Source organism: Eubalaena glacialis, chromosome 18 (assembly GCF_028564815.1).
Source record: "Eubalaena glacialis isolate mEubGla1 chromosome 18, mEubGla1.1.hap2.+ XY, whole genome shotgun sequence".
In the NCBI taxonomy this organism is placed as follows: domain Eukaryota; kingdom Metazoa; phylum Chordata; class Mammalia; order Artiodactyla; family Balaenidae; genus Eubalaena; species Eubalaena glacialis.
This window is the reverse complement of record NC_083733.1, coordinates 4,520,914-4,543,866: the sequence shown is the minus strand read 5'-3', so window position 1 is coordinate 4,543,866 and position 22,953 is coordinate 4,520,914. Positions and strand designations below refer to the sequence as shown.

Sequence of the window (22,953 nt, the reverse complement as noted above, 5' to 3'; positions counted from 1 at the left end):
GGCCCTGGGCAGCGTCGGGAGTAGGTGGAGGCAGCTCCAGGCAACATGACCAGACACCTGCTGGATGCTAGTTACAGGGGATAAAGAGATAAAGGCAAAGTCTGTCTGCCCTTGAAGACCTCGAGATCCCATCAAGCACCCTCTGAAATCCCAGCGAAGGCCGGAGCTTCAGCTTTCAATTAAAGCCAAGCTCCTTGACACACAAACCCAGCTCCACCCTCTTTGTTCTTCCCCTGGGCAAACATCCCCACGGAGCCTTTGTCCCTCCACCCCTTTGCCTGCTTCCCTCCTCTCCTGCAGTCCTCAGGTGTCACCTCCTCAGGGAAGCCCTCCCTTGCCCCCAACCAGGCCTAGTCCCTTTGTGATTTACTCTCACAGAACCTGGCTTTTCTTCCCAAAGGGGTTTATCTACATGTGTAATTATCCCAAGTTCTCTGACCAGAGCTCAAAGCCCGTAGGCCAGGAAGCCAGAGACCTACTTTGGCTCCCTCTGTTCTAGGTTTAGGGAAAAACTGGGGCACCCAGAGCTCTCAAGACCTAGTGGCAGGCCGGATGGGATGAGGACTGAGCCCTGCTGGATACCCTCAAAAGCCTCGCTGTTCCTTAAGGATTTCGCGGATGAGAGAACTGAGGCCCAGGGAGGTTAGCTAACTTGCCCAAAGCCACACAGCTGTGAGCAGAGGGGCATGGCTGGGGCTGGGCCTTGGGCGACCTCCAGCCTTGCCCACATCTTGCAGGATTCCTTCCTGCTCTGATTTCGGTTTCTGCCCTCTCCCCGCACCCTCCCCTCCCCACTCCCAGCTCCTCCAAACCCGGTTGTGCATCTGAAACTCCTCTGGCCTGATTCTGCATTCCCACCGGGCCGGCATGCTGGAAATCCCGTTTTGAAGCTCTAGGACAACCTCATAAAGGAAGTCACAGCCCAGCTGAGGAGGTCGCTTTCTCCCAGCTTTTCCTGAACACACAGGGAGGAGGCTTCTGACCACACAAGACACATCACAATCCTGCCATCTCCTCTCTCTCTCCAATCCAGGGCCTTTCCACTCCCCTCACGAGCTACAGCACCAGGGCCACTGGGAGACCCAGGTTCGAATTCCAGCTCTGCCACCTTCCAGCTGGGTGGCCTCAGGTGAATCACTGAGACTCTCTGAGCCTCAGTTTCCATAAAATGGGGATGCCAACAGCACCTATTTCTATCTTTTTTTTTTGGCCACACTGTGAGGCTTGTGGGATCTTAGTTCCCCGACCAGGGATCGAATCTTGCTCCCTGCATTGGGAGCTCGGAGTCTTAACCATTGGATTGCCAGGGAAGTCCCCAACAGCACCTACTTCTTACGGTTATTGCTAAAAATTAAACAAGCTATGGAATGCCGATTAAATCTGAATACGACAACCGCCTTCGTTTTTCCAGTAAAGTGAGAAGCTTTATAAGACCAATCAGACAGCCTCGTTTTTTGAAAAACAAAAAACCCATTTATTTCTGTAAACTGTTTTGAGTGCGGATGCTATTCAAGACCCCAACACAGCACAGACATCCCCCAACGAAATGAGCAAGGAAAAGAGAAAAAGAATGCTACCAAACGAAGAACCAAGCCAATCTCATCTTTCTCTGAAAAAAAGAAAACCCTTTTGCCGGTGTGGGGCCACCAAGGATTAAAACCACAGACTTTCTGGTCCCGAGAGGGCGGGGCTCCTGCTGTACACGCTCTGTCCCCTGCTGTCCTTGCCGTCGGGCAGAGGACCGACTGGACCTCAGTTCCCATCCCGCACCCCGGGCCTCTCTCCCTAATGTCCTCATCACCTGGGGAGCCCGGGAAGTGAACCCTGAAAGACCCCTCCTGTTGAATCTGGACTTAGACCTTTGTCCCCACTCCACGCCATCGTGAGATTTTTGATCAAGAGGGTGGGAACGGGCCACTTCAGACCGGTGGCAAAGCCAGGCAACTTTTAAGGCAAAATTTCTCTCTTCTCTTTCGGTCTGAGTCAGCCCTGCACATCTCACCACGGAGCACCATCTCCGATGAGCCTGGAGCTTAGGCAACTTGGGATGGGGGGGTGGGGACTCTGGAGCGACTCTCGGGGGTGTGAGCCTGGCCAGCGGGACACATGTGTGCTTGTGGAGGCCGCCATCGAGGGCACAGCTGCCTCCTCAGCGGGAAGCAGGCAGGCACCGAGGAAAACCAGGATAGCAGCCATGGCCCAGGCGCCACAAGCAACACGAGGTTTGGTGGGTGAGGCCGGGCAGGCTGCTTGTGCGTCAGTGAAATACCAGGAAAGGGTCACCATGGGAGGCACCTCCGATCTGATGATGTGCGTGACCTCGGCATCAAAATGATTTTTCTTTAGAACAAGAAAGAGGGGGGAAAGAAAGAAAAAAAGAGAAAAGAAAGATGTTCCATGAGCTTCGTGGGCTAGGACATGGCAGGTGCACAAGGGAAGCGGGGAGGGGAGCTGGGTTTCGGACGGGGTGGTGGGCACTGCCTCTCATGGCGTCTCCTCTCCCTGGTGGGCTGGTGGGCTGGTAGCTGAGGCCGTGGTCCCCTCCCCCGGGGAGCAGGCAGATGACTTTGGCAAGGGGCGGGGTGCGCGGGGGTTACTCCGTCTGGGCGTCGTAATTGGCTCCCCCCGCCTTCTTGAGCTCGCTCTTGATGAAGTCGTCCTCCAGCTCTTTCCGATCACTGATCACAAACTCTTTGGCGAAATTCTGCCGGAACAAAACAGAACACAGAGTTCCCGTTAAAAAGGAGGGGACGGGATCTGAGCATTGCTCAGGCAACACGTCAGGAAGTCTTGGCACCTAAAACACTAAGAAATGATCAAAATGAAAATCTGGTGGCAGGATGGTTTGGCAGGGGAAAAAAAAACAAACCAAAAAAAAAAAAAACGTGACCAGAGATCAGGAAATGGATAAAATCGAGATACTGTGCAGTTCCAAGACCACGGGGATGGGCCAAGGTCGGGTCTGGGTTCGGATTCTGGCTCTGTCATTCTTCGGCTGTGTGGCCTTGGGCAAGTTCTTTCAACTCTCTGTGCCTCAGTTTCCTCATCTGTGAAAACCCATCTTCTCAGGAGAATAATAGAAGAGGAGATTGAAAAGGTAGGCAGGTCGGCTGCTAAATGTTTAATACCAGGCTCTCTCAAAAGAGGGGTGGTGGTGGGGTGATTTGTAGCTTTTACCTGTTTCCATGGTGTAAATATTCACATGATATCTGATTACAAGCTATCAACAGGGGACCAGTACGTGGAGCTGGGAAGAGACACATGACTGGCTGTCACCAGCTGGTACAAGGTAGCTTCAAGCGCCCCTGTCATAGTGATGCAGGGCTTCTGGTCCCAGGCCTGAGTGATCAACCCAGACACTGAATGCACTAAAGGATGTACTGGGTTCTCCAGGCATACTCAGTTACTTGAAGGCAGGGGGTTTGTTTCCATACATTCAAGAAAAACCATGCCATGTGATGGGGCTACGATGATGAGCAAATGGAGGCAGTCACTGTGCCCTCTTAGGGTACACATTTCAACCATAAAACCCCACAGGCCTGGCACACGTGAGGCTCTTATAAATGCCTGTGGCATGAATGAGTGACACAGGTGATCTGGCTTATCAGATAACCCTGAGCCATGGTGACAGGTAAGAATACAGAGAAATTTACCAAAATATGAATAACAAGTCTGAAGGTCAGAAAATCATCCACATTAAAAAAGAGTCCACAAGGAAATAATGTAAACAATTACCACTATTTACAAAGTACCTCTGGGTACCGGACACTGCCACACAGTAGCAAACTTAATTCTTAAAACCTTTAGTACGGTATTCCTAGATATCTACCCAAGAGAAATGAAAGCATATGTCCACACAAACACTTGTAAACACAAACATTCATGGCAACATTATTCATAACAACCAAAAAGTAGAAGCAACCCAAATGCCCATCAACACATGAATGGGTAAACAAAACATGGTCTATCCATACAATGGAATATTATTCAGTCATAAAAAGGAATGAGGTACTGACACAGGTTACAACAGGGATGAACCTCAAAACCATTATGCTCAGTGAGAGAAGCCAGACATGAAAGACCACATATTGTATGATTCCATTTATATGAAATGTCCAGAAAAGGCAAATCCAGAGAGACAGAAAGTAGATTCATGGTTTCTAGGAGCTAGAGATTGCAACAGAAAATAATGGAAATGCGCTGAAATTGGATTGTGGTGATAGCTGCACAACTCTGTAAATTCACTTTAAAAAATCATTGAATTGTAGACTTAGGATGAGTTAATTTTGTGGTATGTAAATTATACCTCAATAAAGCTGTTTTTTAAAAAATCCTGTAAAATGATCAACATTACTTCCATTGTGAAGATGAGAAAACAAAGGCTGGAGATTATGACACCTGCCCAAAGTCACACAGCTAGTAGGTTCAGCTGACTCTAAAGCTGGACTTCTTAAAAGTGTCACCATCCCCTTTAGGAGTGATGAAAATATTTTGGAATTAGATAGAGATGGTGTCTGCACAACATCTGTGAGGTACTAAATGCCACTGAGTTGTGTATTTTTAAATGGTGGTTAATTTTATGTCATGTGAATTTCACCTCAATTTTTAAAAAAACAAGAGAAAGGAAAAAAAGGAGAATGACTAAACCAGGAGCACTCTCAAGGTCAAGTTTTACAATATTAAGACGAAATGTTCACCATGCCAAACCACCAAGAATACTAACAGGAAGGAGGAAATGGGAGGTTAATATTTATCAGGTAACTAATATGTACCAGGTGCAGGCTCACACATTTTCTCACTTAATCCTCCCTCAGTATATTAGCTTTTTTTTTTTAAAGATAAGATCCGCCGGCTGGGCTTGGAGAGATTGTGTAACTAGCCCAGATGACCAAACATCCTTCCAACCCTTTCTACTCCCAGCCTGCCATGCTGTGCTGCTAAGCGTCTGTGTAAGTCATCAGCACACAATCGAACACAAGCAGAATGGCAGAGCCAGAAAGGGGAACCCAGAAGTAACGTGTTTCTCAACCTGAGCCCCAGCGGCAGGGGGAGGGGCGAAGAGCAGACCAGAAGGAGGAAGCCCACAGCTCAAGACGCCTATAGAAGGAAGTCCAAAGTTCCTCTGCCCTGTGGTAGCTATATATGGCAATCTAGAGAAACAAGAACACTCACACTTGTGTCTGTTAGCCATTAGACAATTTAGATTAAGAAGTTTGATAAGATCTCAGAAATCCACAATGAAAGTGCACATAGAGCACAATTCACCTTCAAACCACAGGTATATGGGAAATCGAATCATAGCCAGAAGGAGTAAACCAGGATAGCAGAACCCAGTGAAACATAACAATAAAAGTAAATGAACAAAATTACCTTAAAAAAATAGCTATGTCTCAAACTGCAAAAAAAGCAGCCCCAAACCCTATATACCTGAGAATCTGAGACGTTTAAAACCAAAAGATTTGCCAAAAAATGATTCTTTCCAACAAAAGTACAGAGAAAAGCAACCTCACCCATCCCCACTATAGGAACCAGCCCCTGCCCTCCAGAGGGCAGGCAGGAGGTGGCCGGCCACGTGGATGTGGTCCTAGCAGGCCTGGTGGGCCTCCTCCACCACAGGATGCTGGGGAGGGGGGGCAGAGGCTTCAAAGGTGAGCCGATGCTTCCCCTAAGGGTGTGGACTCTGCAAAAAGTCCCGCAAAGGTCTGAGTCAGCCTCAACCCAACTCAAAATGACTGTACACTCCTCCACCTCTGTTCCTGCCAGGGTTCTCACAGAGCAGGCCTTCGACGTGGCAAGGGAGACGCCACCACCTCTGTGGAGTGGGCTTAAGTGTGAGTTTTCCAAAAGAGGCAGAAACAGGGTGAAAACAGCTCTGTGCACAGCCAGACTTTGATGTGGGAGCAACGCCTGGGACCTGAGGGGCCTGCAAGGACTTGCCCGCGCTGAAAACCACAAAGAACACATCTGCACAAAGCAGGGCCACCTCGCCGCCACGCTCACACCTCTGCTCTCAGCCACTGTCGCTGGCATCCTCCAGGCAACACCTCCTGGGGCAGAGGCAGGCCACACGAGGGCTGCAAGATGAGGGGGGGCAAGTCCTCTCTCCAGAAAGGAGACTGGCAGGGCCCAGAGCAATGCTAACACGTAGGGAATTTTAAATTTTCTAGTAGCCACATTGAAAAAAAGTGAAAAAGAAACAGGTGACATTCATTCATGATCTAACTCTATATCCAAAATATTGCCATTGTAACAGGTAATCAATATACAAAACCATCAGTGAAATGTCTACATTTTGTGCTCCATACTAAATCTTGGAAAGCCAGTGTGTATTTTACTCATAGGCATGGCACATAGCAGTATGACAAGCCAGACTTCACGTGCTCTGCAGCCACACGTGGCTGGTGGCAGCCCAGGTCTAGATAGAACAGGAAAGAACCTGACAGAATAACGTGCTCAGTCAAGGAGAATCATTAACCATAAAATATTAGAGCCGATCTGAGTGGGGGAGTGGGAGCCTTTGGGGGCGGAGCAGGGAGAGTGGGAAATGTTCCGTCTTGATCTGGGCAGTTCTTTCATGGGTACGTACAAAAATTCAAAATTTTAAAATTCAAAAATTTATCAAGCTGTACGTCTAAGATTCGTGCGTTTTCCTCTGTGTACATTATACCTTGGTTAACAAAAAAAGGTGGTGGGGGGCAGGGGACAAAGAGCCTTTGAAACCCTGACATTCACCCCCTTATTTGATAGAGAAGAAGTAAGAGACCCAGAGAGGGGAAACAATTCATCCCAGGGCACACAGCACCCTCACCTCGGGGCCCTGGGGGCAGGCCCTCACTCCTGCGTACCCGGTAGGCTGCTCCAGACTGCCCGTCCCTCCCACGTAAGCATCCGTCATACCCTCAAGGCTACCAAAGCCACATGCCAGAGACTTCAAAGCAAAATATGCCAGTCTGTGGGCACTGTCACCTGTGGTTCTAGAAAGATCTTCACGTCTCGGAACTCGGTGTCCCTGGCTGATAGCCTCCAGACAGGGTCTCTCCCTTTTCTCCCAGTGCAGGACTTTTCAAAGGCAGAGGCCTCATCCAGCTAAATAGGACTCCAAGATGGTTTGGAGACACACCAATCAAGTTCGGGACACATTCTGTCCCTGTGACTTTTCCCAAGTGCATTTAAGTTCATGCTTCAAAGACATAAGATGGACATTGGTCTGCTTCCAAGGAGGGCAATTCTAGGGAAGGACTGGGGTTAGGAATTGGGGCTCTGTACATAGTCAAGAATCTATTTGCAAGGCTGGTTTAAAAAGTGTATAAGTATTTTCCTATCCTTGGTTTTAAATCATTTCATTTTTAAATGGCTCCCAGTTGCCCGGGTTTAAACCCCAGCTTCAGTCCTAAAACGTGCTAGGAGTAGTTTGTGCCAAATACAAATAGGGACAGCTGTCCATACGCATCTCCAGCAGCCTGACCCTCCCCAGAAACTTACCCGCCCTGAGCCTCAGTCTCCTCATCTGCAAGCAGGGACAATAAGAGGACCTACATCCCAGGGCTGGCTGTGAGAATCAGATGAGTGTACAGTGGAAGTGCTCAAGAATGATTAGGTAATATTTTAAATGATCCTGGGTTACCTTTGTTCTCAAGATTGTTAGGGGAGTCTGAGCCATAAAGAAGTTTTCTGAAACACTCAGAGCAAATGCACAGGGAGTGGCTAGTTCCTCTTCTCTCACCCACACTGATTTCTCCATCCCCACTGTTTACTTTTTAATGAAGGGAAGTCTGGAGAATTCCTCGGAATAAGCAAGGTAGTGACACTGGCTCTCCTTGCCCTTGCAGAAAGAAGACGGCAAATCCAGCTGCTTGACCAAAAGCTGTGCGCGGGATTAGTCACAGGAGGACAGAGAAGAAGCCTGTTGGGGTAGAAGTGTGTCTGGTCTTCTACCTAGAACATTAGGACCATGGTGGGTTGCTACCCTTCGCAGAGAATATGGGTGCTGGGAAGGTCTGGGAAGAAAAAATGAGTGGGAGTCTTTGACAGTTAAGTTTGTGATGCCAGCAATGCACATTTCTACAAGGCAGGGCCAGGGAGGAGAGGTGACCTTCGTTGTATCCAAAGACAATGAGAGCTAATGCAATTCGTTCTTCCAATAAACACATGTTTACTGAACACCAGACAGTCTCCTAGGCCATGGGAAGTCAAAATCTGGTACTCACAGGTCCCTCTGAGAGTCTAAGAGCAGAGAAAGAGAACCAGCGGGCTCTAAAATGCCCCGAAGGAAGCCATCAATGGCTCTGGGACCTGGTTTCCACCTCTGTGAAAGAAGAGGGCTTTCTTCTTTCACAGGTTCTAGAAGGCAGGTTCGGCCAGCCCTTTCCCCAACAGCCATCTGTGGATTTGCACCTGAGCCTCCAGAGTATGTGGGACAAAGTTCCACCTTGGACACAAGAATCCAAGGAGCAATGGGGAAAACTGGCACAGAACTGTCAACTTTGGGATTAGAGCATGGCTTTCGAAAAGGAGGCCTTGTGCTAGTAAACTCTTGCAGAAAAACGGGGGATGGAACCTCCCCTCCCACATGTGTGATATGGGACAGGGGGTGGATGAGACACATGCTGGCCACAATATCGTATCTTTTCCTCCAAGTAGGCGAAGATTAATTATAAACCAAAGACCTTGGTGTGCTGAAGAAAAGCAGTTGGTCCCCAGCAGCCTGCATCTTGCTAGGAGAAAAGGCACCCTCCAAGGAACAGGGGCCTGATGAAAATGCACAGTATCAAACCTGCCAACCCCTCCTGGGTCCCCTACACCTTCCCTCCTACAACTATTCTACAGCGCCTCAGAGACCAAGGTTTTAAAAATCCTTCCAGCAAGGTGTAATTTACTCAAAAAGAACAGGTTCTTGTAACTGGCATGAGTCACCACAGACAAGGGAAAAACAAATAGATCAAAATGGTATGGTCCAGTGTTTGACAGATTCGGGAACACAGGCACCTGCGTCACCACCACAGGGCAGAAATGACATGACCCTATTTCACTAAGGAGAGGACAAAGGACAAGAGAGAGAAATGTGGTGGCATTTCGAGTGGACACAAGGTAATTGCCCAACACAGATGGATGGGGAAAGCATGATGTCTTATAGCATGCTGGGGTAGGTTTGGGTCCAAACCAAACAGGAGCAGCCATCCATATGCCTTGAAGCCTGACCCCCGCAGGGCCACCCACCTCTTTAGCATTTGAGCGACTGCTGGGATTCTGACACCCCCTGCTTTCCTGACCATGGACACTTACAGAAGCCCTGACTCCATTCTGCCTGATTTCTGACTATGGCTCCATCTAGATCAGGGATGGTAAGAATGTGGGAAACAAACTCTGCTCTCTCCTCCAGTATCCATGGCAGACATCACAAATTAATCATGGCACTTTCCCCACTGAGTCCAGACTTAACCTCAAAATCCTTAACCCAGACCTCCAAATAGCCCCTGCTATCGATCACTTGACAAACAATATTAAATCCATGTTTCGGACTTCAATTTCTGCCTGGTTGAAATTGTGCTTAGCATTTCTTGTTCCTCAGTGACACCCACTTTGGGGACTTTTTCCCAAAGGAATAATTCAACAGAATTTTTTAAAAATTACAACACACATACTCACAGATGTTCATTGTCAGTAAATACCAGACTGCTTCCACTTTTCAACAGAAGTTGGGTAAATAAGTAAGTAGTATTTACATTGAACACTTCATACATAGCAGACACTTATGATATACAGTATTTTACTTAATTTTTACAATTCCATGAGTTTAGATATTATCATCCCCAATTTTCAGAGGATGCTGAAACTCAAGGAAGTAAAGCAGCCGGCAAAAGGTCGCACACATGGTGAGCGGTGGGGCTGGGACCGAAACCTGTGTTTAACTCCACGCCAAGGTCTTTACCAGGAGAGTGAACACACACACACACACACACACACACACACATACATGTAATCGCACATTCACTAACAGAATAGTATTCAGCCATTAAAATTATGAAAACTGAAAACATTTATGAAATGTTACATGAAAGGACACACTGTACCTCTGCTATGATTAATCACGTTTGTAATAACATGTACCACGTGGCCAGGGCTCCAGGGGAATTAGCAGAAATCGCTGGGTGGCAGATCATCATTTAGGTCCTTAATTTTGTCTGAACCATTTTTCAAAACCACACCACCCTGGGATAAACCACCAAGGGGGAGAAAACAGAGAGCCTGGAGCTTGCTCTGGGAGGGTCTTTCAAAAGGCAGGATGTCCAGGGACAAACTATGACAAGGACAAAGGTGGGGTTGGTCCATGCAAGGGAGGAGAACGAGGGAGGGAAAATCTGAAAGACAAACGTAGAGTGTGTAGGCAGCCTTCAGCCCCAAAAAGCACCCTGGGGTGTGCATGCCACACATGGAGACCTGTCTGGACTCAACGTTCGGGCTCCTTCAGTAAAGACCTGCACACACTCTAACCTGGCATCCCTAGAGCATGGAAACTGTCTGCTGTTGACAGTGTTGGGAATCACTGTGTAGACATCAGGAGGCCAACTGGCGGGGGGCAACCATGCAGGCACCACGCCAAGGCCAGCTGGTCGAGGGCTGGGACCCATCTGGGGTTTAGTGATGGGCACCCGGCCACAGCCCACTGGCAGAGCAGATTTGTGAAAGCGGCTTCCATTTACATGCTGGGCTCAGGGTTTGGGCATCTTCCTCTCCCAAGGGCTTTTAACCTCCTGGTAGCAGGAGCATAGAAGCAGGTTCCCCACTGCCCTTCCCACCACTAAAACAGTCTCTGAGCCCCACCAGCTGGCTTCTGTCTTGACACTCACCTTGGCTTGAGGACTCACCCCTCACAGCCTCAGTTTCCTCATCTGTATATTGGGTGTATAATGGCACCTGCCCCTCCACACATGATCCCTGGCTCCACCATTCACAGGCCGCTTGGGAGCTTTGTATGTATTTGTGTTAAATAAAGGACACAAGCATGGGAAAGCCCCCTTGCCTGAGCCCAGGCCCAGGTGAAACGCATCAGCACAAAAGACCCTTTCTGGTTCTGAGAAGAATAAAGGGCCTTTCCACAAACCACGGGCTTGAAGAAGCATAAAACTCCCTGTAGAAACAAACAGCTGAAACCCTTTAAAGATGGACGAAGCGCCAAAGTTGGTCCCCCGAGGGCCAGGCAGCAACTAATGCTTTGCAAGGGGGAGCAGCAGCCCCGTGAATCTCATGACACAGAAGTGTGTGGGTTCGCCCGGCTGACCCAACCAGCTCTCACCTCTGCTTTTCACTGACACAAAGCAGAGCCTTTGGAAATTCCAATCCACCCCCAAATCCCTCCCTGAGTGTAAATGGCTTCCACAATTTAATTCAGCCCAAAGAGCAGTTACTGAACATTTACTAGCTTCTGTCCTAGGAATACACCAAGAATAAGACACAGACTAGAGCCTAAGTGAACAGATCTGTTTCTTCACTTTTTAACACCTGTTTAGTACTTTTCTAGGTTTGAGAAATACAAATAAAGCGGCCATGGTCCCTGCCCTTGAGATTACTTTCTAGGGTCACTTAATTATAATTCATGGAATTTGGGTCATAGTATCATACAAACAGATAAAGGAGCAATTAATTCTGATTGAGGCTGGTAGGAGAATGGGGTAAAGAATAAGGGTTTTGAAGGATGAATAGGAGTTCATCAGTCACTAAAAGGAGAAACCTTTTCACATCCTTTACTTTCCTTTAATCCTTCCAACAGCTCTATGAAATTTTACAGTCTCTTTTTCATAAGTGAGAACAGAGTCTAGAGATAAAGTTACTTGCCTGAGGTCCTAGGATGAAAAGTTGCTAGAGCTGGAATATCAACTTGGGTCTCACTCCCCTTAAGCCCATGGTCTCTACCATTGACACAGCAGCATTTTTTAAAAAAAGAAACACTGTACAATGATGCTCAGTTTCCAGTTTAAAAAAAAAAAAAAAAAAGGTTCTACCATCAAGGAGCTTGAGAACCAGATCAGTACATTTAAAAATAAATGTAAGAGGTTTGTTTCCTGCAGAACTTCTCAGAGCCTCCTCAGAGTGCTAGAGGACTTTGGGAAACATGCAGTGGGGTGAAGTGACAGAGTCAGGGCCCCAGGGGCCAGTCTACAAGCACAGGGGACGTTGAGCAACTTCCCCAACTTCCCCGGGCCCCAGGCTCCTCATCTATAAAGTGGGGATAATGACAGAACTGTCCTTGTTGTGAAGAAGAAATCATTTTAATGTGTGGAAAGTCCTTGAAAGTGCCAGGCATGTGGTAGCGGCACAATAAAACTCTTGTTATTAATATTACTACCACACTGGTACACAAACATGTGACCCTCCTGGAGGAGAGTTAGGACATCTGGTCCTGGCCCTGGGGGTGGAGGGGGTCCAGAATGTAAGCCAGCCCTGCTCCTGGGGTTCAGAGGCCATCAGGATACACTACACTGATGATTCCATGCAGTCATTGACATGCCTGTCCTTCCCGCCTCTACTTCTCCTTCGAGGAAACACTCCCTGCCGTTCTTTTCCCAGTGCTGAAAGCTGAGATCTACCTCTGGTTACTTGGCTCCGTGGGGCTTCCCTGGTGGCGCAGTGGTTAAGAATCTGCCTGCCAAAGCAGGGGACACGGGTTCAAGCCCTGGTCTGGGAAGATCCCACATGCTGCGGAGCAACTAGGGATTGTGAGCCACAACTACTGAGCCTGCGCGTCTGGAGCTTGTGCTCCGCAACAAGAGAGGCCGCAACAGTGAGAGGCCCGCGCACCGCGATGAAGAGTGGCCCCCGCTCGCCGCAACTAGAGAAAGCCCTTGCACAGAAACGAAGACCCAACACAGCCAAAAATGAATAAATAAATAGCGTTCCCTTTAAAAAAGAAAGAAAAAAAAAACAAAATAGATAAAAGGACCGCGTGAATAAAGTGATTCCGCAAGGCCAGCACAATGTTTCATCGGCCGAGTCTGCCCTAAAGCAAGACAGCCTGGCCCAGCGCGGGCAGGTCTCTAACGGGGGGTGACTGCATTGCCCCTGTCATCCCACAGAGGCGCCGGAACGATGGGACGGGTGTTGTGTTGCCGGCACCAGCCGGGCATTTCTGTGCAGCAGATAACGGCTGTGACGACGCAGCCACGCACCCCGGCCACTCAGCACATTCCCGAGGCCCGAGTCCGGCTGTCACCATGGCCCAGCCCGGCACCTGCCACTGCCCGTGGCTTTGCTGGTCTTGTCTTGTTTTCCACCAGCCGCAGATGCAGCTCAGCATCTCAGCCCGGCCCTGAACACAGACTAAAGAGATCTAGAATCAAACCTCCTGATTTTTAACTCCTCTGGGCTCCAGCCCCGGGCCTGCTGCTTGTTAGCCATGGGTTCGGGGCAAATCCTATCACTGCTCTGGGTTAGGGTTAAGGTTAGGGTTAAGGTTAGGGCTCCTGGGCTTCCCTGGTGGCGCAGTGGTTGAGAATCTGCCTGCCAATGCAGGGGACACGGGTTCGAGCCCTGGTCTGGGAGGATCCCACATGCCGCGGAGCAACTAGGCCCGTGAGCCACAATTGCTGAGCCTGCGCTTCTGGAGCCTGTGCTCCGCAACAAGGGGGGCCGCGATAGTGAGAGGCCCGCGCACCGCGGTGAAGAGTGGCCCCCACTTGCCGCAACTAGAGAGAGCCCTCGCACAGAAACGAAGACCCAACACAGCCATAAATAAAAAATAAAAAATAAAATAAAATAAAAAGGTTAGGGCTCCCCTTGCTGATGCACCTATGCGCAGGCCCCAGGCTGGAACCTGAAGGAGTCTGGATTGTTTGAAGTCAGCACCAGCAAGGGTGGGTGAGGCTCAGGACCTTCCTGTGTTGCTGATGGATGTGACTTTGATCCAAGCCATCTGCAAGACAATCAGGCAGGATGGCTCAACAATAAGATTCATGCCTTGTGTCCCAGGCTCGGCACGCGGACCTATCGGCTCCCAGGGAAACGCTCCACAACCTAGAAAGCTGTGCATCGTGGTGGTGTCTAAACAGGACAGCGGGGAGTCATAACAGCCGCACTTCCAGGCCTCTATCAGAGATAGTTCTAAGCGCTTTCCGTATAGTTGCTCATTTAATCCTCACAACAACCGCAAGAGGCAAACACTATACCAGCCCAGTTTTAGCCATCAGGGGAGTGAAGCCCAGAGGAGAGCAACTTGCCCAAGGCCATACAGTAAATGGCGGGGCTGAAATCTGAACTCACTCCATCTGGCTCAAACGGCTATACCCCAGACCACTGCACTACACACTGTCTCTTTGTCTGACAAAGTGAAGTGTGGTGCATTTAAATGTAATATGCTGTCATAAACCAACTACCCCATAAAAAATGAAACAATTTCAGAATAAATCAAAACAGAATACGACACAGCAGGTCAAGTCATCCAACTCATTTTTAAATGGGGAAACTGAGGCCCAGGAAGGGAGAGAGACTTGACCACAGGCAGGCAGGTGGCGTAAAGATCCACTCTTCTTGATTTCAATGTCTCTACATTAATTTACATTGTCTACATCTCATACAAAGCATAAGGATGTGGGTATATTATTTTTATTATTACAAAAACCAAGGGTTATGAGTAATCTTAAACTAAAACTCAATCCATTTATTCTTCACATGGAAACTGTGGTAAAAGGCAGCTAGGGATGTGATCCTGTCCCCAAGACACAGAATCCAGAATGGCCCATCTGGAGACCCCTTAGAGAACATCTGTTCTGAGTCTCTGCTTAATAGCAGAGAGGACAACTGACACACCAGAATCAGCATGATTTTAGTGACTGTCAGAAAATACCATTATGCCAGTAAAATCGACCCCTTTGTAACATTAATGGCTGTATTTGCAACTGTAGTATAAATGTGAGGTCTTGTAATAGCTTCGGGTAATAAACCTTTTTAAATGCAGAGGTGGAAAATGCGAAAGGTAATGGTCAAAATATCACATTGCACCTGCAGTTCAAGATAGAGTCCCTGCCCCCTGCCACCGGAGGGGACGTCTGTGCTTTTCATCTACCAGCATCCCTTTCTTTTAACAATCGGAGCTGCCAATCATGAGACCCCACCTGCCTGGCCCACAAGATGTGCCAACTGGATCATTTTAAGGGAATGATTGACACTGAGGGAGGGGGGCTCTCTTTTCCCCTGGGATCAAGACCGAGAAGAACCACCATGCCTGGACCATTTCTCCTGCTGCACAGAGGCCACCTGAGGCCAAATCCAGAGGAAAGAGAAAAGAGAAATGAAAGGAAGATACTGCTTCAGCCCTGGATCCAGCCACACCTAAAGCTGGCAACCCCTGCGCTTCCCAGTTCAGAGAGCCAAGCAATTCCCCTTTTTGCTGCAATGTATTTGAGTTTGCAAATGAATTATAACCAATATTCCCAATTGAAGTTACCAAAGAATCATATTTCCCCAAATCACCCTCTTAACCCACTGAGCCAAACTGAGAAAAGTTCTAGATATATAAAGAACTCTGCAGACTGCTAATAGGTTCAGGGTTTCCTTTGGGGGTGATAAAAAAGTTCTGGAACTTTCGGACGATGGTGATGATCGCCCAACACTGCAAATGTACTTCACGCCAGTGAACCGTACATCAAAAGGGCTAACATTTCATGTTACTGTATTTTACCACAATCTTAAAAATGGAAAGAAAACAGGAGCATTGCAAGATTCAAAAGACTGCCCCCACTGGACGCATCCCAGCAAACATCTTCTCCCTGTGTGCCCTGTTCTCCTGGCTGGCCAACAAGAGGGCTAAGTGTGGAGGGCGGAGTCCAGCAGGAGACCTTCGGACTTGGACATGCGTTCTTTTGCATTTTCCATTCTGTTGCCATAAAGGAGACCCTTGAAAGCTGGTTAACCATTAAAACCCCCAACTGTCCTGAAGAAAAATAGCCCGTGGGGTTGAGTAGGTGGCCATCCGAAGCAAGGGTGCCGGTGCTGGAGAGGGTACCAACCGCAGTGTTCACTGGTAATGCTGATTAGGATAGAAAGTAAACGATATGTACTGAACACTTACTATGTCCCAGGCACAGTGCTAACCCGTTAGGAGGTAATCTGACAGCCTATACGTTTTTTTTTGTTTTTTGTTTTTAATAAATTTATTTATTTATTTTTGGCTGTGTTGGGTCTTCGTTTCTGTGCGAGGGCTTTCTCTAGTTGCGGCGAGCGGGGGCCCCTCTTCATCGCGGTGCGCGGGCCTCTCACTGTCGCGGCCTCTCCCGTTGCGGAGCACAGGCTCCAGACGCGCAGGCTCAGGAGTTGTGGCTCACGGGCTTAGTTGCTCCGCGGCATGTGGGATCTTCCCAGACCAGGGCTCGAACCCGTGTCTCCTGCATTGGCAGGCAGATTCTTAACCACTGCGCCACCAGGGAAGCCCAGCCTATACGTTTTTAAAGCGATCCTCACCCCTGTGATGATCTGGAACCCCCATCTCCTAAAAGTATATCCTAAAGAAACGATCCAGTGGATGACAGAAAGGAGCTGCATGTATTAAAATGCTGATTAGGACATTATTTCTAACAATAAAAACTGGAAGCAACTCAAGAGGTCAACACCAGGGGGATTTTCAGTACCTCACAGGGCGCTTGTGAAATGGGACGCTCAGCCGCCAGAAAAACCTTCATTACAAAGACTCTGTGGCCACATAATTTATGTAATTATGTTATGTTAGAAAAAAAAAAAGAAGAAGAAGAAGAAGCTGATTAGGGAATGATTCACAGGCCGTGACCGCAGCAATGCGAAGAGGTGGGTGAGCTCCTCCGCAGAACTCGTAGCGAAGATGGAAAAATAAACTGTAAGAATGGAATGACAGGAAAATTTTTTCCTATTATTATTTTTTAAATAAAAGTTTTATTTGGGGATAGTTGGGGATTTACAGAAAAGTGGCAAGAGACAATACCAAGAGTTCCCATGTACCCCACCGGCCATTTTGACAATTGTTAACATCTTATGTTACCGTGGTGCATTTGTCACAGCTAAGAAGCCAACACTGGAACGTGACTACTAAACTAAACCCCAGACTTCATTCCGATTTCACCAGTTTTTCTGTTCCGGGATCCAATCCAGGACACCACATTGCACACAGCCGATTTCTGTGTGTGTGTGTTTTGTTTTTGGTTTTTTTACAATGCAATGGCTTCCTTTTGTATATTCACAGATATGTGCAACCATCACTACAGATTTTAGAATATTTTAGAATATTTTCATCACGTCAAAAAGAAGCCCCATACCCGTTAGCTACCACCTCCCTATCATGGGTTTTAGGAAATTGTTTTGCAAAATGGAGAACCCTTTGGTAAGAAGAAAACTATCTCCCCTTCACCTCTCTTCCCCAGTTTATCTTTCTGGAATTTGGATTTTATTTTTCTCAGCATGACCCAGTGTCCTAGCCCCAGATGAATCACTTAGTGTCAATTTTTGTTATGTCCAGAATGGAAAAAAAACTTTAAAATGGGGAGCTCTACAGGTAGAACTGTTTAGAAGCTCAGAGACAAAACCAAGGGTACACCCACCTTTTCCTCCTCCTCTCCGTCTAATAGGGACACAGGAGTAAGTCAGCCATGACCAACACCCAGCTACCCAGACTAGGAATCTCTGCCACTGTTGATATAGCCTTTGTCATTCTATGGCCATCAAAGTCATCATAAAACCCCTGCTGGTGCCCATAAGGTTGACATTTATTCATTCACCAAGTGCTATTGAGGACCTACTGTGTGCTAGACACCATTCAGAGAGCACTCGTGAATTCTCCCATCGGGTCCTCATGGCCAGTTGGAAGTCATCCATCACCCAATCAGGAAGTGGTGCCATTTTGGTCATCCCTCCAACCCCTTCTCCGTGAGCCACCTGCCCCCCCCCCACCCAGAGGTAGACACCAGCCACCACGTTTCTAGTATTTGATGGTCAGGATCACAGATGCGGCTACCACCCCAGAAAGCAATTTGGGGTACATCTCACCAGTGGTGCTACTGTCCAGAAATGTAGCACGAAACGTTCAAAGTCACAGACCAAGGAGCCAAGCCCAGCCCCTTGTGTCCCTGCTGGATGGTGACCCTTTGTGGGATGTGACCAGCACCTCCCCACCCGAGACCCTAAAAGAACACAAGGACAGTTACCTGCACCACCTCCTTCACCAGGGTCTTGTCCGTGCCGGTCTTGGCGCGCTGCAGCCCGCTGACATTCTCGCCGATCCATGTGATGAGGGCGAACTTGGACCTCTTGCTCATCGCGTCCCCGGTGGTGAAGCGCACGAAGGCAAACAATCGGACGTCATCTGCACCAACGGCAAAGGGAGGGCACGGTGCTCGGTTAAAACACCCCAAATCCACATCCCCAGCAGGGGCTCTGAGCCACGAGGGTGCCCAGAGCCACATGGCAGGAGCCAACATTCCCTTGCTCAATCTCGACAACAGTGCCACAGGCTGGGATGCCCATTTCACAGACGGGAAGTGGAGGCACAGAAGGGCCATGTGACACTCCTGAGGCTGCAGAGGCAGATGGAGGCCAGGCCTCTCTGACTGCCATGCCTGCGACCCTCCCCTCCCCCATACAGTCAAGGCTCAAATTCTGAATCTGATTTAGGGAACAGAAGTTCGTCGACTCTTTTTATCCCAAATCTTTGAGGCCCTATTTGGAACAGCAAAGCCACACGGTAGAGAGATGGGAACTGGGCTGGGGTGGGGAGGAGAGGAGGAAACAAAGACGGTGGCCCTTGTTCTGGTCTGGGATATAGCTCTGGGCCCACTGGGCATGGCTAGCTTATGGCCAGACAATTAGGCCAATAAAGAATTCTGGGTCTTCCCTGGTGGCACAGTGGTTAAGAATCTGCCTGCCAATGCAGGGAACACGGGTTCGATCCCTGGTCCGGGAAGATCCCACATGCTGTGGAGCAACTAAGCCTGTGTGCCACACTACTGAGCCTGCACTCTAGAGCCCGTGAGCCACAACTACTGAGCCCGTGCGCCACAACTACGGAAGCCTGCGCGCTTAGAGCTCGTGCTCCAAAATGAAGAGTAGCCCCCATTCGCCGCAATTAGAGAAAACCCGCGGGCAGCAACGAAGACCCAGTGCAGCCAAAAATAAATAAATAAAAATAAATTAATTAATTAAAAAAAAAAGAATTCTGAGTATTTTTCCACTGGGTATGTTATGCTTGTTATATGGCATATGTTTGTTTTTATTAAAATGACTCTGGGGGCTATTCTGGCCAATGGATCTACATTTAAGTCTGTGTCATTGCCACACCAGTAATCTCATCATCATCACTTCAGAATCTCTTTCATAGTACATTGTGCTAAGCTCCCCCATCCTCCGCTGCTCTGCATCCCCAAAATATCAGCTGGTATTCTTGAGTTTTTAAAGTGATGTGTGTGTGTGTGTGTGTGTGTGTGTGTGTGTGTGTGTCCACCTCAGTACTCTAGTCATTAGGGGCTGGGTCATTCTTCGTGCTGGGGCCGTCCTGCAGTGCAGAATCCTGGCCTCCACACATCCCCCCCCAACCCCCCCCACCCCCCCACCCCCCCCCACCCACTAGGACAATCAACAACGCCTCCAGCCATTGCCCAATGTCCCCAGGGGGGCAGAACCGCCCCCAGGTAAGAACAAATTCTAGACATACTTTGTGTCCCCATTTAATCAGGACCCCTTTGTGTTTTCCACCAAAATCCTGTACGTTTTGTTGAGAGCATCACATATCCTTACTCAGATGAATGCCTAAATAGTTCACATGTCAGTTGCAGTTATCGGTGAAATCTCATTCCACCCTCCCCCAATCCCCCCCCCCCGCCCCCCGTGATGGCTGGTACGCGGGATGCTGCTGGTTTGGGGTCATGCATCTTGTACCTGCCGCTCCATTCAGCTCATACTCTCAAATGGCTTTTCGTCGCTGGCTTTAGGATTTCTCAGCGACCCAATGACCCATCGAGCTGTGTTTCCCAAGCATTGTCTGAATCACCTGGGATCTCGCTAAAATGCAGATTCTGATTCGGCAGGTTTGGGATAGGGCCCCGGGGTCTGCATTCCTAACTAGCTCCCAGGTGATACTGATGCTGCTGGTCAAAGGATCACACTTTGAGGTTTTATGGCTTTTTTTTTTTTAAATCAAGGTGTCTTTCTTCCTAGAATCATTCCGGGTGCCTCCATGCCGAATCCCACACAAAGTAAAGGTTCTCACCAAGATCCAAGGCCACCAGCCCTCTGAGTGTAATGGAGACACAGTCTACACTGGCTGGTTAGTACCTCAAAGCATGAGCTCATCCTGACAACAAGCTACGCTGTCTAAAGGGGAACCATCTGACCGGGGGAGCTGAGACACAGCCCTGGCAGGCCACGGACTCCTGACTCAAACTCCACATGCGGGCATTTCTTAAAAGAAACAGATCATAATCGCCATTCACGCTGGCACAGCACCTTTCGATTTATGGGTCAGTATTCATTGGGTCTTTATAAGGATGCTGGGAGGTGGGCCGCGGGGTCGGGGGGGCATCATTGTCACCATCATCAACATCCAAACAACCGTTTGGTAGATGAGGCTGGGAGGTTGTGTGATGTGCCCAAGGTAACATGCCAAGGACAAAGCCAGCCTGAAGCCAAGGGCTAGGACATCTCCGGTGTGTCTGCCCAGCCCCCCTGCTTTAGGGAACCACCCCACTCAGCCATGGGAGCCTGGTGGGTGCCCATCCTGGGACCTGACCACGGGGGTCAGGCAGTGAGGACAGACTGGTGTAAGGGGCACTTCACAGGCCAAATTGACATGGCTTGGTGACCAACTGGCCGTGGGAAGTGAGGAAGGAAAAGTCCAAGGACAGGAGACGATGTGAACTCCATCTCTTAGTCCCGGAGGAATCTGACTTAATCCCCAAACATCGGAGCCTCGCTGCCTCATCTGTAAAATGGGGAGATTTTTTTGGTCCTCCCCATTTTTTTTCTTTATTGAGGTAAAAGTCACACCACAAAAATTCACCATTTTAACTACTGTAAAGCATAGAAGTCAGCGGCATTTAGTACATCCAAAATGTTGTGCAATCATTTCCATTATTTAATTCCAGAACATCTGCATCATCCCAAAAAGAACCCCCTACCCACCAGCCGTCACTCCTCACCCCCCCTTCCCCCAGCACTAAGCAACCACTAATCTGTCTTCTGTCTCTGGATTTGCCTGTTCTGGACATTTCTCACAGATGAAACCCTACACTGTGTGGTCTTTTGTGTCTGGCTTCTTTCACTCAGCATGTTGGCAAGATTCATCCGCGTGGTAGCATGATCTTCATTCCTTTTATGGCTGAATAATATTCCATTGTATGGATGGACCGCATTGTGTTCTGTTCATCCATGCATCCACTGATGGACATTCAGGATGTTTCCAAATCGGGGTAATTTTATACCTCCCTCCTTCCTTGGCCGTGAGGATTAAATAGGACGCTGGCCCGACATGGTAGAACCTTCTCCCCAGAGCCTGAGCTACCAGGCAGAGCTGCGGGTGGGAAGTGAGCACAGGAAATGAGGCTGTCCGGGCTGAGGAACTGAAATTCACGCAGCCACGCACGGCTGGTGCTGGACTTTCGTTCCCGAGCATTTCCCAGCATCGAGGCCGCTTTTGGGAAGCCAGCACACTGTTCCGAGTAGTGTTATTGGAGGAACAGGAGAACCAGCTCCAAAGTGTTTAATTAAATTGCAGCCTTGACTTGAGGGGGAGGCGGGCCACACCTCAGATGCCTCGCGCCTTGTTAAGGCTAAGACAACACCAGCAAAAGAACTCGCAGTCTGTTTCCATGGCAACCACTCTATTTCCCTTTTCCTCATTGGTCAGCCTGGACGTTTGGGATCCCATGACCACACTTGGATCCCAACCGCCCCATCACTGGCCAAACTCAGTGGGAAAGTTACAAACCATGTGTCCCAAGTACCAGCCCAGGACCTGGCACAAGACAGATGTCCGATAAGTCAGTCTCACGCCCACCTCCAAAGACACAGGGAACCTGGCTTTTAAGACCTTCCAGAACTGCAGGCCAATGTCATTTAAATTATCAAGGCAGGAGAGACTGCTTTCCTGGGTGCCTGTTTGGTGCTTATCTGACAATGGTCTGGCCAACAAGATTGCTGACGGTTTTGAAAATCCGAGAGTCATGTTTTGCTTACAAATGTCTGCCACTCGGGATTTGCCATGACACTGAAAAGTCAGCTGAAAGTCTGAGATGAAAAACCTGTTGGTCTGAGTGACATTTTCACAGCTGCCCACACAGACCTCTGTCCCCCACGCATCCTGAAGGAGGTCCTAAGCCCATTTGACCTCCAACTAGTCAATGCAGGAGGAAGTTCTCATTTAGTTGCTAACTTCCTTCCTCTGAACAAACCGGGCAGACCAAACACGGATGTGCACACGGGTGCATCACCTGGAAGGCAGAGCTTGACCCCATCACATATGCGTATATGAGTGTGTGTGTGTGCCTGTGTGCATGTGTGTGCATGTTCGTGCGTGTGTGTGTGTGTGTGTGAATGCATGTGTGGGCACATACACACTAGGATGGCAAAATTGGCCAGAAGAAGGTTGGTACTTGGGGTCACTGTCACCCCTGGGGTGGCACTTGGTCCCCAATGGGCCAATGGCACATCTTTCCAGTCTGAGGTTGAAAAGTTGAGGTGCAGCCCTGGACAACCCTGGTGGGGGGCACCCGGGCCCAGGACTCATACCAGGGGACACACACTCTGAGCTCCCTCTGTGAGAGGTCCCAGCACAGCTGTCTACACCTGCTGCTCCCTTGACCGTTCAGCCTCAACATTCTGGTCTACAGCATCCAGGTTGAGTCCAAGTTCTGGAATCCATTAGAAACTCATCCCCTCTTCCTACCAGCTCTGTGATGAAACCAGATTCCTGAATGCCTCTAAGCCTCAGTTTCCTCATCTGCAAAATGG

General features: G+C 48.9%; 1 protein-coding gene across 1 annotated transcript in view; it reads right to left on the bottom strand.

Moving 5' to 3' along the window:
• Positions 1 to 1,450: 1,450 nt before the first annotated feature.
• Positions 1,451 to 22,953, bottom strand: part of COTL1 (coactosin like F-actin binding protein 1) — a 44,054-nt gene continuing 22,551 nt past the window's right edge. The window contains exons 3-4 of the mRNA XM_061173372.1: positions 18,159 to 18,316; positions 1,451 to 2,704 (exon numbers count right to left, since the gene is read on the bottom strand). Coding sequence (XP_061029355.1) covers positions 2,594 to 2,704; positions 18,159 to 18,316 — 269 coding nt within the window. The 3' untranslated portion in view covers positions 1,451 to 2,593. The remainder of the gene's footprint in view (positions 2,705 to 18,158; positions 18,317 to 22,953) is intronic.